Raw genomic sequence first — 17,043 nt, forward strand, 5'->3', positions numbered from 1 at the left:
GAAAACAATAAAAAAACGCATATATAGGCACTGATCCATCCAAAAAAGAGCTCAACAAAATCTTCGATTTGATATTATATAGTTCACCTTATATCGATTAATACCTCTGACCAATCCGAGTGGATTTCTTACTGGTCCAACCGGCTCAAATACTCATCATCGGCTGGCTATCTCTTCCACTACATCAGTTTGTAATAACATAAGAGGGTATTTCTGTCATACGGGGTGTTGGAGAATTAATTTCTCTATCTCAATTCTCATATATGTCGCTGACCTTTTCTCCTCTCCTCATCACCTTATTTATCAGTTCTCCTCCGCCCCCACCCCAGTCTGGCATTCTCTTCCTCACTACACTCAGCACCACCAACACCTTCTTCTCTCCCTCTCTCTCGTTCTCCAGTTTGTTCCCTTGATCACTTCTTCTAGTTGTACTCTTTCTCGCTCTCTCTCTCTCGCTCTCTCTCTTCAATTCTCATCTCTTATTGGTAAGTAGTGTGAAGAAGCTTCAACAGTTTGAACCTTGTTCACCAGCTGTCTTAGCAATTAGCTCTCCCCAAGATATGGGTCGATCTCCGTGCTGTGAGAAAGTGGGTTTGAAGAAAGGGCCATGGACACCTGAAGAAGACCAAAAACTCTTGGCTTACATCGAAGAAAAAGGCCATGGAAGCTGGAGAGCCTTGCCGGCTAAAGCTGGTGATGTTTACCGGCCCCCACCTTTTTTTTTATGATGCTTTATTTTATTTTATTTATTTATTATTATTTTTTTTTGTGGTGGACAGGGCTGCAGAGGTGTGGGAAGAGCTGTAGACTGAGATGGACTAATTACCTCAGACCTGATATAAAGAGAGGGAAGTTCAGTTTGCAGGAAGAACAGACCATCATTCAGCTCCATGCACTTCTAGGGAACAGGTGATCGATGGATTTTTACATTACTTATTGACAATCTCATCTTTTTTTGGTTCTATAGATTAATTTGGTATCAGAGATTCTTCCTTGCTTTTCTTCATTTTTCTTCTTCTCATTTGTTGTTGAAGTGGAGTGTGGTGGCCGGTCAATGGTTGGTTACTGGGTTGTACTCTTACTGCAAGTCTGCAACCCGGGTCTTTATCAGTGATCAACAACCAGAGAGGCTTTACCTACGTACGACTTACTATTATTAATGACCATTCTCTTAATTTTTCTTAATTACTTCCAAGCAGTAACTATACCTTATTTACCAAATCAAATGCTAGCTTTTCCATCTAAATCTGTAAAAATGGGTCGATTGATTCTCTTTCCGCATTACTTACTCAAGATTCTTTCTTTCTTAATTAGAAGCTCGATCTGTTACTTTTCCTTTTCCATCAATTTCCTTCTTTTAGAAACTAATGGTAGTGTGGGTTCAGATGGTCGGCCATAGCAACTCACTTGCCCAAGAGAACTGACAATGAGATAAAGAACTACTGGAACACACATCTCAAGAAACGGTTGGCGAAGATGGGAATCGATCCCGTGACCCATAAACCCAAGAGTGATGCACTTACCTCTGTCGATGGCCAATCCAAAACCGCCGCAAATCTCAGCCACATGGCTCAGTGGGAGAGTGCTCGCCTTGAAGCTGAAGCTCGATTGGTCAGAGAGTCTAAGTTGAGATCCATTTCTTTCCAACAACAAGTCCAAAACCAGTCTCAGGTTGGTTCCTCCTCCTTCGACCCGGCTGCTTCAGCTTCTCAGCTTCTCAACAAAACACCAGAAGCTCCACCAGCAACGGCGGCGCCGCTGTGTTTGGATGTTCTCAAGGCTTGGCAAGGAGCATGGTCAAAGTCAACGATCAATAACGGTCCTGATCTTGAGTCCCCAACGTCTACTTTGAGCTTCTCTGCTGAAAACCCACTTCCAATTCAAACCGTCGGATTCGGGGATAACCCGAGCAACGTGGTGGAATACTACGGCAACCAAGGTGGGTCTGAGATTGTGAAAGAAGAAGGTGAAGAAGAGTGGAAAGATTTCACGGATAGGATGGAGAGTTCCATGACATTCACCACTACCGTCACCACCGGTCTCCAAGATGTCATCTTCGCCGTCGAGTCACCCTGGTCACCGGAATCTGGGAAAGCAGAAAACGGACACGTGGCTGTTTCAAATTTCATGGATGGTTTCACGGATCTTCTTCTGAGTAACGCTGATGACGACCAGAACAAGACAGACAGAGATGGAGATTCTGATAATACTGACGGTGGAAAGGAAGTGTTCAGTTACGAAAAGAACAAGAATTACTGGAACAATATACTGAACTTGGTAAACTCTTCCCCGTCGTCGGATTCGCCGGTATTCTAGAATCGCCGTCGCCGGTGAAGTAACTTTAAAAAAAGGGAAGATGATCATCATGACTAAAATTTTAGGATGACCAACTACGAAGGTGAAGAGATACGTCAAGACATCAAGTCGTCAACCAATGTTGACGGCCGAAATTGCGATTCAAAATCCAAAAATAGTATCTGGGTTTTAAGTTTCAAAGGAAACATCCTTCTATCCATTTCCAAGGAGACACAGTCGTGATATTAGGGCAAAATCGTCCATAGTTGCCAGGCAACGTAGTGTGAGTGTAATTGTGTTTGTGTGAGTACCGTGCGTGCGTCCCTTATGTCAGGCCTTATGTAATTATGTTCTATCCTTCTCTCTGAAACGGGTTTTCGGATCGGGCACCCTATAAGAGAAGAAAAGGGAAACCCAAGAACCCGTGTAGCTAGGCTTTTAACTTTGGAGATTGGAATATAATTGTCTTTCTTTCTTTTAGTGGGGATGATTAAATTTAGGTGAAGGAAATAATAAAAAGTATTTCCTTAAATACTAAAGAGACTGACTATGGTAGTTAACTGTAACAGTTGGGGACGGATTAATGGATCAAAATGGCAAAATGGTCCCAAGTAGCCCTAGCTGTTGGTTTCATGTCGTTCTCTTCTGTTTAGGCCCAATACATTGCCCATTTAAAAAAAAGGGCAAGAGATTGCTGTCAAGTTACGTGGTCGCTGCACCAGTGAAGGGTCCAATGAGAGGGAAAATAATCTTCTCCAATTTCTTAAAACTGTGAATTGCGGCAGTTTCGGGTGGAGATGTCGATGTGCGGCAGCTCGGACATCCAACGGTGTTGAACTCAACAAAAAAGAGAAAAAAAGAAAGTTAATGAGATCAGATCGTTGGATGTCCGAACTACCATATATCGAAATCTCCACCCCGATTGCACAGTTTAGGGAATTGGAGAAGAATAAAATCTCCAATGAGATGTATGCAGGAGGATTTTAATCCTCTTCAATTTCTAGAAGTGTGTAGCGCGGTAGTACGGAATGGAGATGTCGACACTTAGCACAATCCATATTGACCGACACCTATTGAATTTGGCCGACAGTGGCACAATCCATATTGACCGTGGGATTCAGATTGGGGGAACATAGATTAGTGGTATACGATCTAGTAGGCGATTATATAGATTTAACTATTTAAGAGAAAGCTTAATTCCCTCCACCATGAATAAAGGAAATGACATTTATCTAAGGTCATTATTATTCATCGCCTATTGTACAAAGTTGATATATTAGGACATGAAAAAGACATTTGGGCTAATGAGAGAGGACATCTCAGCATCCAGCCAATGGGCAAGGGTGTCATTTCATAGTGTCATGTGAGAGGGCATAGGGGGGCGTGACTAAACAAGGATCTTTTTCTCATGTTTTTTTTAATCTATATTGTTTGTTTCTATTCAGAATTAAGAGACTACACAATAATGTCTAGATCGAGTACTATATAGTATACACGTGCACATGGATATACATGAAAAAGATATGGAAAAATTACACTGCCACCCCCTGAGGTTTGTACTAAATACAGAGTGCCCCCTTGTGTTTCTAAATTATACAGCCACACCCCCTGAGTGACCGGATAGCGTTAATTATAAAATTTAAATGACAACTTTTACCCTTCAATTAATCATATTCTAATTTTTTATTTGTCTAACATAATGGGACCCACCACTATTTCTTCCTCTTCTTCTTTCTTCTTCTTCTTCTTCTTCTTTTTCTTCTTCAACCACCGCCCCACCATCGCTGCAACCTCCGTCTACCATCCTCTACCCTCTTCCAGTAACCCCATAGAAAGGGAAATTCGTGGCCATTTCTCCCTGGAGAAAGCCACCCGATACCCAATTAAGAACCAAATGAGCAGAAAAGAATCCAAAACTCAATTGTAGTTACCTGTGAGGGCATCAGTCTTCATAGCAATGAAGAACACCACATCCATCTCTATACAGCACGATCTGCATGTCAAAGACATTGAGACCCAAAGGAGCATCATCTGGAATGTCCCTGGCGAGATACAGAGGATACCATTCCTCTCGCCAATCGTAATCCACAACTGCCTTTTCTCCAATTTCTTGTTCCTCCACGGTAGACCCTAGAAGAACCTCGTGATCATCTTCTGATTCTGCTCCTTCATCCTTTCCATCAACAGAGACAAACCCACCTACCTCTGTCACTGCAGAACATTTTATCAGTCCCCTTCTTGCTTGATTCAGCTTTTTTCTCTGACCCAGATCAAAATGTAAAACTGAGAACATTTTTGCAACTGAGAGAGAAACATGTGTCCTTCTTCTTCTTCTTCTTGCTTCTGTTGTATTGGTGAGGTTATCAAAGAAGGGGGTGTGAAGTTTGGACTGCTCTATGGGTAAAATGGTAAGTTCACATCATATCAAGGGTATATTTATCATTTTAAGGCATCCATGGCCAACACGTCAGCAACTAACGGGGATACTCTAACGGTGTGGGGCTGAGTGTAATAAATACCCTAAACTCAGGGGGTCTAAGTGTATATTTTGAAAACATAGAGGGTCGCACTGTATTTAAGGCAAACCTCAAGGGGTGGCAGTATAATTTTCCCAAAAGATATTTGATTGAATTAATCTCTAAAATTTGAAATAAGGCTAATCTAGTCTATGATTACTATATCCAACGATTAGAATGAAGACATCATCTGTACACGTGGCAAAATAGATACCTTGTAACATTTGAAAAAATAATTGACTCTTATAACAATAATAATTCACCTACACGTTTTTCGAAAGCTAAAGGGTCCTTTTACTTAAACCAACCGTCTAGAATAATTCACCAACATATAGAGAGAACTCTACATGATCACATATGTTACACTATGAGGAGTGTCTTCCGTACGTATGTTTCTACTAGATAACCATTTATAGATCATTTATCATTTACATCATATAGTTATTTAGAATATGTTTAGAATTTTAATATATATAATACCATCAATCTCCTTTTTAAATGAAATATATCAAGTAAATATCAATATTCCTTAGAAATTTATGATCCTTTGACTATTTTGTATTTTTCTAGCATTGATTTGAATTTAAATAAGATAATTAATTTCTTTTAAATTTTTTTATATGATAATCTAAATTAATGAGTTGGTTGACCATTAAGGGGAGTTATGCCTTTTCTTTTTCTTTTCTTTGTAGTAAATGATTGATTTTATGTGAAACAAACAATCAGATCAACCAAAACAAACAAAGTAGACTATCCAATTAAGACAGCCATTCTTGACCATTTTGTGGTCCTATTCATTTATACTTAAGGGCCCTTAATATGTATAGGGCTATTAAGCTTTCATTTTTTTTATGTTTTTACTTTATCCTCTGTTTTTTTTTTTTTTTTTTTTTTGGGTTTTGGGGGGGGCGGCGTGGGGAGGTAAAGGTTAGTAAAATAATCTATTAATTATTATTGATATACATGATAAATGTTCAGGTATTTCCAGATGAGAAAATAAACACAAAAATATCTTAATATTCCACCTTTGGCGTTGCCATCAGTAGTGCACAAGACATATTACTTTTGACATGAGGATCCACTTTCGACATTGCCATCAGCATAAATCTCAAGACAAAAAATTACCTGAACTATCCACCAGCTACAAAACAAGATTTGGATCTTCTCTGCACATCCCAAATAGTTCATCACAAAAGATGTGAGGACCAAAAAAGAGACACCTGTGAAGTTGCACTCTTCTTGACTATCAAATCAGCAACTGGGTTCACCTCCTTATAACAATGGGTTGTATTCTATTAGTATTGATGAAAGAAAATAATTGCGACACAATTATTAAAATTGCTATTTACTTGATTGAGATAATTGTTTGGAAAATGATCATCCAGTATGCAATAAGGCCTCTAGGGAAAATTTTTGTGGACAAATTTAGAATTGAAACTTAGAAACAACGAATTAAGAAACAGTTTGATTGATTAAACATGGTTTCATGGAGTCTTCATCAGAGTTCAAACTAATCATAAATCATATCGGAAAGAATTAATTGTGGCTAGCTAGTACATTATTACATTTTTTGGTTGTTCAAAAAAAATTTCTCAAAATGATTGAGACATAATTAGTTAATATATTTCGAGAATTCAATACTGCAAGCATCAAATATATATCATTCAGACATAGAAATAGACATAAAAAGACAGAAATGTATAGATGAAGGCAAGAGTTACACATCTCACATTTTCTGACCTACCAAACAACTTTAACCTAACTTGGCCTAGACCACTCATAGATCAAGGCAAGATGTAGACTAGGTTGGAAAATTAGAGAAGATAAAAGGAGAAATAAGGAATTACATCATATAAGTGAGGGACAGGGTTCCTACACTGCCAGAGCGTAGTTTTGGGCCAATAAGGGAACTCCTTTCGGAATCTCATAAAAGGGGAGACACATTTATGAGATATTATCCCCTCACATGGAGAATGGATCATTTGCACGTACCAACGGGTGAACGTACATGTGAGAGCGAAGCACATTTTAATTTTGTTTCCATAAATCCCCCTCCTCCCCTTGTAAATGGTAAAAATAGGACAGATAGTTGGCTCTCACATGTACGTTCACCTGTTGATACGTATAGAGGATCCAAACTCCTCACATGAACAGTAACATGTGAGGGGATGTCCAATTTCAGTTTTGAGCTGCGTTGTGGATAACTTTTACCCTGCAAGTGACTAACAAAAACATTTGGAACCAACTCTCTTGCTTCAAGTATAACAAAGTTTTAGTTTTCACGAATTGTTTGGTGGCTTCAAGCCCCTTCTTTCTTAATTCATTGTACTTTCCTCGACAAGAGATTTTCCTTTGCGGATTTTGAGTAATAAATTCTAGTTATTTTCCCCCAAAAAAACCAGCAATTTCGTTACGCAACATAGTGAGCTTTTGGGTGCAAGATCATTTGAAGGTATGGTTTCCTCCACACTTGCCAAGTATTTCTTGAGTTGGATTAGTGACAATTGTTTAAGAATCTAGCCAAGAGAACAAATCCAAGTCTCATTTTCATCATTTTTTCTATTTTATTATTGTAATTAATTAGTTAAATTAGGAATTTCTTTGCAATCTCTAAAAGTGCTTGCAAACAATAGACTTTAATCCTCTCCAATTCTTAAAGCTCAACAGTGCGGCAGTACTAGGTGGAGATACAGACACATGGCAGCTCGGACATCCAACGCTCCAAGCACTAGATAAAAAAAAATATTACAAAATAAGTAGGTTTACAAGAAAATAAATGTAAAACAAAGTTGAACCTATTCGATTTGTAATACTTTTTCTTATCTAGTGGATTTGGCTTTTTTTTAATTTCAAGGTTCAAACTAACCCCTGTTCTTCACGTTTGATTCCAAACAAACTCTACCAACTATGAAAACTAGGGTTTTAAGAATTGGGAATCGAATTGGTGAATCGATTCATTCATATCGAAATCAGTTGTGATCAACCCGATACGGTGGATTCACATCCAAATACCCTAGAAACTTCTTGTGCTTTTTTTTATCTGAGGACTGATTTCACATTTTAAAACCTTGGTGAAAACAAGAGAGAGAGAGAGGGATCTTTATCTTCTTCAGTTCCTTGTCCAGCCCAGTTCCCTAGTCCCTCCTAACAAGGGGGGATAATGACCACCCTACCCCTGTTCGAACACTCTACCTGGGTAGGATCCACCCCCCTTATTAGAGGGACTTGGGATTGGTCTAGACAGGGAAATGGAGGAGATAATTTTCTTAATTTCCATAGAGAAAGAGAGAGAGTTTGATTAATTGATTTACATACGTAAACCCCCCCCCTCTCTTATCATCAAATGAGAAGACCTATGATACTTCCATTAAAGAAAAAAACCAAAAAAAAGACCCTATGATCATATAGGTATGGGCGATTTCATGATGAACTTACTGTGGGAGTCATTAGGCTTTATGAGATTGCTTTGTTGATGGCTCCATGGCGATGCTCAGTGGTCACCCCCGTAGTTAGTTTTAAAAAGCTGATGTGAGTCTTCATGACCTCATGCGTAGATATCTTCTTTCTCCTTTCACCGGACAAGGGAAAAGACAAGGGAAGGAAGTTACATTTAATCTTAGACAGTGATTTTGATCACCCCTATCACATCATGTAAACAGGTATCTAGGGATATTAATGTTAGCCAGAAGATTTCTTACCCCTTTTGAGGGTTGTGGGACCCCTCGTGTTATTGCAGAAGGCTTCTTATGCCGGCAGTGAAGGAAGAATATTCCATGTCACACCAACCACGGTGTAAAAAACAATTTCGTTAACAAGAAAACCACATGGTGAGGGAGGAGAGAAAATGTCAATGTGTATTTCTCATGATTGATCTATATATGAGAGATAGAGAGAGCTAATTAAAGTACCCTTTGGATCAGCTCAGCTCAGTGAGTCTTTTCTCTATAACAAGCTACCTTGTTTAAGGAAAGACAACTAACTAAATTTTGTTGCTGCCCAGGTTGCAAGAGTTTTCTAGCTATCCAGGCTCATAACCAAAGAAATAGAATCTTGAAGGATATTTTATAAAGGATAATACTGTAATATTTTTTTTCCCTTTTAAAAAATACTAAAACTAAGAGAGCATTTGTTACCCCAGGTGAAAGAGAATCATTCCATTTCTTTGGCTGTAAACCCGGAAAGTTCATCCAACCCAAGTAACAATAATTTTATCAAAGTAATCAACTCCCCCTGAATAGATAATTCGAAACAGATTCATTTCGATCCCAAGTCGGCCATGGTTCCAATCGATCCATTTCCCGCAATAGTGTGTTGTGGTTTTCACTGTTCAAAAGGCTTTTAGGGACCAGCATTAATTCATTGGTTAAACCATGTGCATTACCTTATACATCATTTTCATATCATAAAAAGATGTTGACCTTGGTTTTATGAGAAATGCCTGCATTACGGAAGAAATTTGTTGGCAAACTAGTCTACGTAACTGCCTATGCTTGTACGATGTGGACTTAAAAGTTTCTCTTTTAAATCTGGAAAAAATGGGAAAGAGAACACTATCTGGGTGCGTGATGTACGCTGCCCCGACACTCAAACACTGGAGTGGGCGAAGTGACCACCCCCCCTCCCAAAGAAATTCTGTCTTTCCATGGGGGTATGACAGTCATTTTGAACCTGCCATTGTGTCTGATGAGCACTAGGGCAGCGCACTGCACGTGTCCAAGTAGCGTTCATTCTCCTGTAAAAAATACTTGCCTATATGTCTTTTTAAGATTTGAAAATTTTCACTTCTCTATCATTTAATTTCTCTTACAAACAAACCAAACTTAGCCATAAGAAAAGAAAAGGCCTTTATCTAGGGAAAATGACAAGTTTGCATCAATATTACTTCAAGATAAAATATCACACCGAAGAGTCTCTCACCTTTTGATCAAACAGGATCTTAGAGTCTGGCATTTTTGCATGAGGAAATGTTAATCTCAACTACCAGACTACGTAGCATACTGCATACGTTAGTGTCTCCCTGTGTCTATCTCTATCCAATACTTTTGTGACTATCTGATTGAGCTATAAGGTTCACGAGGCTCGCAAAATTGACATTTCTCTTAGTGTTTTTAATCATTGTTTAGAAGGTCTAAAATTTTAATGGAATTTTCAAAACTTCATTCTACTATGTGGTCAACTTCATTAAGCCCAGATTTATTATGTAGATCACGACATTGATACAAAATGGCTCTATTTTTTTTTTTATTCCGGTAAATATACAAAATGGCTCTATCACAATCTTCAAGTGGGAGATATTTAATGTTGTAAAGAAAGCCCTTAAGTGGGGTTGTTTAGAAATCAATTTACCTATGAGCATATATTAGAGTCCAGATTAGGTTCTTGTACGAGAATTATTCTCGTATGCCCTTCGCCCTTCGGGGCACAAACCGTTACTTATCGCCCGAACCGATACCTCAAACAATGAATGTATTATCCAGATGGGCCTCATCATAATATGAAGCCCATAAGGCCCGCTATCACTGCTGTAGTAGCCCAGAAACCGTGACCTGGACCTGGTGAACCGGAGAAGAAAAGGAAGAAGATTTATAAAGGGTATTTGTGTGATTTTGAGTATATGTTTATGGCCTTCTTGGGTTTGGACTTTGGACTTTGGTCTTTGGACTTTGGAGTTCGGACTGGTTTGGAATTCGGATTCAAGAAGACGGTCGCGTTGCCTTCACGCTGCGGGATTGCTGCTGCTCAAGCTTCTGGGTTTCGATTTGGAGATTTGGCTGTTTGACATCGTTAATCTAATCCTAGGTGAGGTTTAAAATCAAGATAAATTGTGCGAATTCCGTTGTGGATTTATTTGATTTTATAGCGCTTGATTTGTTTTTAGTGAAAATATTTTCGCTGCTTCTAGTTTTGCTTAAATTTGATGTGATCTTGGTGGGTTTACTTTCGTTCTTACTTTTAGTAAAAGAATTCCTTAATTTTATATCAATTCGAGTTTCATGATTTCCGTGAGAGAACTGCAAAATCCGCAGTTTGGCCTTGCTTGGGTTCGCCAATTAACTGGAGGAAAATATTAGGGGTTTTTTTTTTGTCTTAGTTTGTTGGGATTTTAAGTAATTGCGCTTGTCTGATATCACAATTTTGGTTGGGATTTCAGTAGATTGTATTTTCTTGTATTAGTGCTTGAATTTTATTATCTGTAAACTCTCTTCTTCCTGGCGTTGAATGCCTTTGGTTCAATAATCACGGTGTCTGGTCAATTGTGCTTCTTCTGGCGTTTTCACCCAGACATGTAATCATCTTATAGAAATTATCCCATTCCATAAGAACGACATAGGAAATGGAAATGAAATTATCGTATTCCAAGTTGCAATTGAACGGAGCTGTTATGTGTGGTTTATCCATGTGGTTAGTATTTCAGTATTTTTCATGCACGCTTATAATTATATTATCTGCTTTTCCCCCATTTATGCTCAATTAATTCATCGCATCCTAGTTAGCCAATTTCGGCTTCAGTTGGCCTTGTGCATGTTTTCCCTCTCCAAGTTGGTGGTTTGATTTTTATGATGTAACAAAATCAGGGTTGTAAGGTGATGGGGAAGGACGCAAAGGCAAAAGACTCAGGAGGTAAGGGAAAGGGAAAGCAAACAGGGGGCGGAGGTGATGAGAACTCTTCAAAGGGAAAGGGGAAAGGTGGGAAGGCTGCAGATGGGCTTGGTACCTGCACATATGTCAAAGGTATTTCCCTATACTTAGATTTGCTAGGTTTCATTCACCTCTCATTTGCACATATAATTCTGTGGTGGCTTTGTTGCCTCTGAATTATTGATGTCAGTTTTATCCTGTTATGTATGAGCTAACTAGCTACTAGCCAAGGAGTATAATGATCAAAACATTTCTGGGAATTTGTTGAGTGGCATATTTGATTATGACCTAATTTCTGAATTACTATAGTACTCCAATTCCTTTAAATTTATTTGGATGACTGTCTAATATGCAGTATGCATCTTTGTAGCTCCCTTTCCTGTTTAGTTAGAAATTTGCTGCAGTTCTTATAGAATGGGTGACAGTACCTCTCTGCTTGCATGATTTAATGCATAAATTGATTCCAAATTTCTACCCCTGCATCCTCTTCTGTTTATTGAAGCATGAATTTTTTTAAAAAAAATACATGAAAAACACTGCTTGTTTTCGTCTAGCCAGAAGGTTATAAGTACCCTTCCAAACATTTTAGTCGGCTAAGCTATCTTCCATTAACTCTACTCATAGTATTCATACGGTATTTGAATTAAACATGATTATTATGAACTTCTTGGAGTTCATGACAACCCGACTAGAGCTATTTGACTAAAACCAGCAGGGTCAAATTCATTTCGGCTTCCTGTCTGTATGTAGTTATCATGCGGTGCTAAGTTTCTTGGCCCCTCTTTTGCTCTCTTTTGTGGCTTCAGCACCAGAAAAACTTGCACTCTCTTGTCTTTTCTAGAGAGAGGGTTGAGGATTGAATTGGTCTGTTCACCTTTTGGCCTCACCCGACGTTTCTAAACAGCCCCTTGGAGTTAATAGTTTCCTTTCATAATATGTCATAATTGATGGATATTATGGGCCAATTTACATATGATTATCACATGTCTCATTTTATAAAAGTCCCAATTCCCATCTCTAAGTGGCATAACAGGTTGCAATTGAGCAGAATGGTTCTGCTTTATTGTTAATCATTTAACTAATTATTACTACAAGCCCCCCCCCCCCCACCCCAAAAAAGATAAATTTAAAGCCCTATACTTATCTCCCATTAGGTAATGGTTGTGTTACTAAGTGATCTGACTGAAATTTGCCACAGCCAAAGAGGATCCTGGAAGGTGATTTTTCCTTTCTTTGGTTTAATAGAATCCTTGAAGATTTTAAAACCTGGCATATCTTGGAACTTAAAGACAGGTGGACAGTCTCTTGAAAGAGATTTTGTTGAGATCACAATTTCATCCACAAGATGGCCTTACTGGGTATTTAGGGAGGTAGTAGTAAATAAACTCTTGGATATATAAATTTATGTCTGAATATGAAGAAGAAATTCAGATTTTAGGAGAAAGTACCTAAAAATGGTAATGAATTATAATATTTACTTCACCATCTATTTCTGTGTGTATTGTTTTCCTTATACCTTGGAATGCATAAGAACACTTAAAAAATGGGATCTTCCTTGTGTCACTAAGGTATCTATTGTTAAGAATTTCAAATGGCCTAATTTAGTCAAGCCATTTGATTTTTTTCTCTTTTATTTTCCTTTAGCTAGGCATATCTTATGTGAGAAGCAAGGGAAGATCAATGAAGCATACAAGAAGCTACAAGATGGTTGGCTGAGCAATGGAGACAAGGTCGCACCTGCTGAGTTTGCAAAGGTTAGTTTCGTATTAAACAATCCTCTCTTTAGGTCTTCTATGGTAAAGGAAACTTCCCTCAATATCATCATTCTGAAACTCGACCATCAGAATGCTGCACATTAATTTCAAACCCAAAATTCAGTTCAATAGCTGGCTTACTTTGCCGATGCAATTGAATAGTACTTGACCTCCAGGTTTCCAATTTTCCATAGCCTTGAGATATATAATCTGAAGCTTATATGTCTCTGGCGTGTATTAGCTGACGTAGAAAACTGCATGATTTTTTCCCCATACCGCATGCCCTTGAAAGAGATTTGTGAACTGTAATTTTAGATGAATAAGAGAGGAGAGAGAGGAGAAGCACCAACCTCCACTTCAAAATATAACTAAACCTTAACTCATTCCATTATCAATCATTGCATTACATAGCATATTAGATCATTAATTTATAGATTAACTAACCCTTCTACTTTTTATTCTTAACACCACTCACAAATTAGAAACATTTCTAAATTCCTAAACTTGAGAACCAAACTTCTGAAAATAGAAACTTTCTAGAACTTATGGAGTTTTTAAAACCAGATTGAGCAGTCCTTTAACAAAATAGAAGCAATCCAAATTAGTAAACTCGATATGGATCCAATCTAACCCAAATCTTCTAGAAAACTGAAAATAGAAAATATTCCAAAATAGAAACAAATCAAAAAAGGATGCTAACTAAAAGGAAACTGACCTAAACATTAAGACAAAATACTTAACTAAAATGGATTCTTTCTAGGTTAAATTAACTTACAACACATGGGACCCACACAATTTTATCTATGTGCTTAATCCTGTGTACCCCCTTGAATCCTAACTTTTGGGCTTATAAAAGAGGCACAATACATTAATAAACCCAAAAATGAAAGGTCGAAGGCCCATATAATCGAACTATGGGCCAAAATAAAGTCTTCCAAGTGGTCCAATTGGCCCGATTGGACAACATCAACTGCTTCAATTTCTTCTATGCGTCCCTCACTGTTATATTTCCACCTTCTGTCCGTTTTCCAGTTAGCTGCTGAATATTCAGAGTGCCCGTCGGGGAAGAAGGGTGGTGACCTTGGATGGTTTCCTCGAGGAAAGATGGCAGGTCCATTCCAAGATGTTGCTTTCAGCACAGCTGTTGGAGCTACCAGTGCACCATTTAAATCAACGTATGTATAAGCACTCGCTGATTATTGATTCCATATAGATTTTTTACCATAAATTTGTACAATTGGGTTACTTCGACAAATTTGTATCCAAATGTCGTTGCTTATCTTTATGCAAATGGTGAATAGATGTTGGTTCAAGAAAATGATCAATACCTTTGAAAATGGTAATATAACTTTCAAAAGGTATTGAATACCAACTGCGTCATGAAATCCATGAACCAAATTGTTAATGAACAGTCTGATGGGGGGAAACTTTTTGTTTATCTTTACCTTTTACTTGGTTAGGTATTTGCTTGTTTCTCAATATGCTGTTCTTGATTACAGATATTCTTGTATATATTGGATATATAGGAAACTTGTCCAGTACTATGGTTTCCATATCATTTTGAGAATATGAATATTTCAAAAGTCATTTCCTGTAGTTTTTATATGACAATATCTAACTTAACCATGGCACTTACCATTGGTTTTTGTTGTGGACATCTATGCAGGCATGGGTACCACATAATCTTAAGTGAAGGAAGGAAGAACTGATGGAATCCACTATAGTTCCAAAGAATAATTCTCAATGTCGCCATGTAAATGAGATTTTCATCCCCGTAATTAATATGCCTGACATTGCACTTCTTATGGTTGGCATAATATTAAAAGGAAAAGTTTGTATCTGAGAACTGTTTGAGTAAAATTTTCTTGGCAAATGTTGACGTTAAAACATGGTGTAGTAAGTTTGTATCCTATGGAGGTTGAAAGTGGAGGATATCTCCCAATGAAAATCCCTTTTCCCCTCACTCCCCACTCTACAAATAAGAATGGAAAAGGAAATCTGCAATGGAATGAAGCACTATTGAGCCTATGTTCTATACTTTGGTTGCGTTTTATCATCTGACGTGCAGGCTGTAGCAGGAAAAAGTGGCTTCTCCAATCGGTCGGGGAGCTTCCTATGCACCATTTCATGGGTTTCTATATTCTTTTTTTTTTATTTTTTATTAGTAGGAATGGAATTTATTGCATTGATAAGGCATGCTTTACTAACAAGACAGGGCGGACTTCTTACTCAGCTCAATGATTTGTGCTTTACTAACAAGTAACAAGACAAGGCGGACTCCTTACTCAGCTCAATGATTTTTGGTCACATATCTTAAAAGGTGGATACTTTAAGAATGCTTTTCTCCTAGATAGTTGTGTTTTGAATAAGAGAGTTATTGTCTCAATTCGTCCCATTTTTTTTCAAAAAAATTCTGTTTGTTGAAAAGTGACTGAGAATTCTTCTTTATCTATTGAAGGTTGTAAAATTCCTCAATCATGTTTTAGAATTAGGGGTTTTCTCAGGTGAAGGAGATGATTTGGAGACGGAAATGAAACTATTGTTTCTCTAGTCATAGTGGGATAGCTATTTCCACTTTTAACTATTATTTAAAAAGGGTACTTTATCTACTCGTAAGATAGTTCAAGTTTTGGTCTTTGAGTGAGATGAGAGGGGGGGGGGGGGGAATCCCGAATTTTTATCCGCTGCTGTGCCATCTTGCGGTGCAGCAGTGGACATGTGTGCACACATGGCTGCTGCTGCGCCGCACGATGCGCACAGCAGGGCCTCCAGTACTGGAGCAGATAAAAATCCGGGGGATCTGGCTCCTCTCCTAGGAGCACAGCGGCCAGGGAGTACCCAGGCGGCATGCAATGGTGCTGGACCGCTGGGTGCTGGGAAGATATACTATCACACATGTTACATGGGTGCTTCATTTTTCGTACTAGTGTATGCATATTTAGTAAAAATGCATAAAGAGAGGTACAAGAGAGAATCTCTCAAGGTGATTCAACTCTATGATTGGACAATTGGATTAAATTGTCATCATTAATTCTCATCCTCTTCGAGATATCTTGACTCATTTCAATTGGAGAATCAGATCCTGTGGATTAAGAGGGTCTCTCCTCAACATGGGGAAGCAAAACTCAGTCTAATGCATGATATCTTTACAATGTTTTTTTCAGTCCCCTGGAACACGATAGACCAGAGAAGCTCCAAGAACCAAGTGGATCATCCATGATACACCATTCAATTTCATTTTCATCCACGAAATATATTAAACTGTTTATGATCTGTAGCTGTTAAATTTTTTATAACGATAAAAAAAAAAATAAAGAAATAAGAGAACACAAAGCATAACTCATGACCTCTTAATTGTGAATTGTGGTCCTTGCAAATTGAGCTACACTCGATTGATTCTTGCAGCAATATATCATTTGGTGTAGATGTTGTATTCTTATATGGGTTTTGGTAGATGATTGGTCAATTTATTGGTCCTAGATTCAAACATTTTAATAATGGGAGTGTAGGGTTATATTTCTTTCGGACGCAAACCACCTGGTTTTATTCATGCCATACGGAATATGCTAGGAGTGTTCCAGTGGAGATCAACCATGATTTTTCATTTTCTCTTTAGAGAAGGGATTTGGATAATTTTTTTGTTTAGGTAAGGAAATAACAGACATTACATCATCTACTAATGTCTAATTTACATTTACTTCCCCTAGCTAAGATAGCAGGATTTGGATAATCATCAAGAGTAGATCCTTAACTGAATGAGCCTCTAAAAATTCTGTGCGGAATCTAAATGATGATGCAACTAACTACTCTTCAAACAAGGAGTTTTCTAGGCCGACCTC

General features: G+C 38.0%; 2 protein-coding genes across 5 annotated transcripts; both read left to right on the top strand.

Moving 5' to 3' along the window:
* Nucleotides 1-381: 381 nt before the first annotated feature.
* LOC122654822 (transcription factor MYB106-like) lies at nucleotides 382-2,543 on the top strand. 2 transcript variants are annotated; one of them, XM_043849080.1, is made up of 6 exons: nucleotides 382-391; nucleotides 494-693; nucleotides 780-909; nucleotides 1,386-1,680; nucleotides 1,714-2,341; nucleotides 2,422-2,543. In XM_043849080.1, the coding sequence occupies exons 2-5, from the start codon at nucleotides 561-563 to the stop codon at nucleotides 2,314-2,316; spliced, it is 1,161 nt and encodes a 386-aa protein (XP_043705015.1). In that variant the 5' UTR covers nucleotides 382-391; nucleotides 494-560; the 3' UTR covers nucleotides 2,317-2,341; nucleotides 2,422-2,543. The 2 variants fall into 2 exon arrangements, with proteins under 2 accessions (XP_043705015.1, XP_043705014.1); XM_043849079.1 differs by lacking the exon at nucleotides 382-391 and having other exon boundaries at nucleotides 1,386-2,341.
* Nucleotides 2,544-10,518: 7,975 nt separating this feature from the next.
* LOC122654824 (peptidyl-prolyl cis-trans isomerase NIMA-interacting 4-like) lies at nucleotides 10,519-15,049 on the top strand. Of its 3 annotated transcripts, none has more exons than XM_043849084.1 (5): nucleotides 10,519-10,610; nucleotides 11,396-11,543; nucleotides 13,095-13,204; nucleotides 14,237-14,379; nucleotides 14,871-15,049. In XM_043849084.1, the coding sequence occupies exons 2-5, from the start codon at nucleotides 11,399-11,401 to the stop codon at nucleotides 14,911-14,913; spliced, it is 441 nt and encodes a 146-aa protein (XP_043705019.1). In that variant the 5' UTR covers nucleotides 10,519-10,610; nucleotides 11,396-11,398; the 3' UTR covers nucleotides 14,914-15,049. The 3 variants fall into 3 exon arrangements, with proteins under 3 accessions (XP_043705019.1, XP_043705018.1, XP_043705020.1); XM_043849083.1 differs by having other exon boundaries at nucleotides 10,531-10,610; nucleotides 11,387-11,543; XM_043849085.1 differs by having other exon boundaries at nucleotides 10,545-10,610; nucleotides 11,378-11,543.
* The last annotated feature ends 1,994 nt before the right edge of the window (nucleotides 15,050-17,043 follow it).

The sequence above is a fragment of the Telopea speciosissima genome, chromosome 3 (assembly GCF_018873765.1).
Source record: "Telopea speciosissima isolate NSW1024214 ecotype Mountain lineage chromosome 3, Tspe_v1, whole genome shotgun sequence".
NCBI lineage: Eukaryota > Viridiplantae > Streptophyta > Magnoliopsida > Proteales > Proteaceae > Telopea > Telopea speciosissima.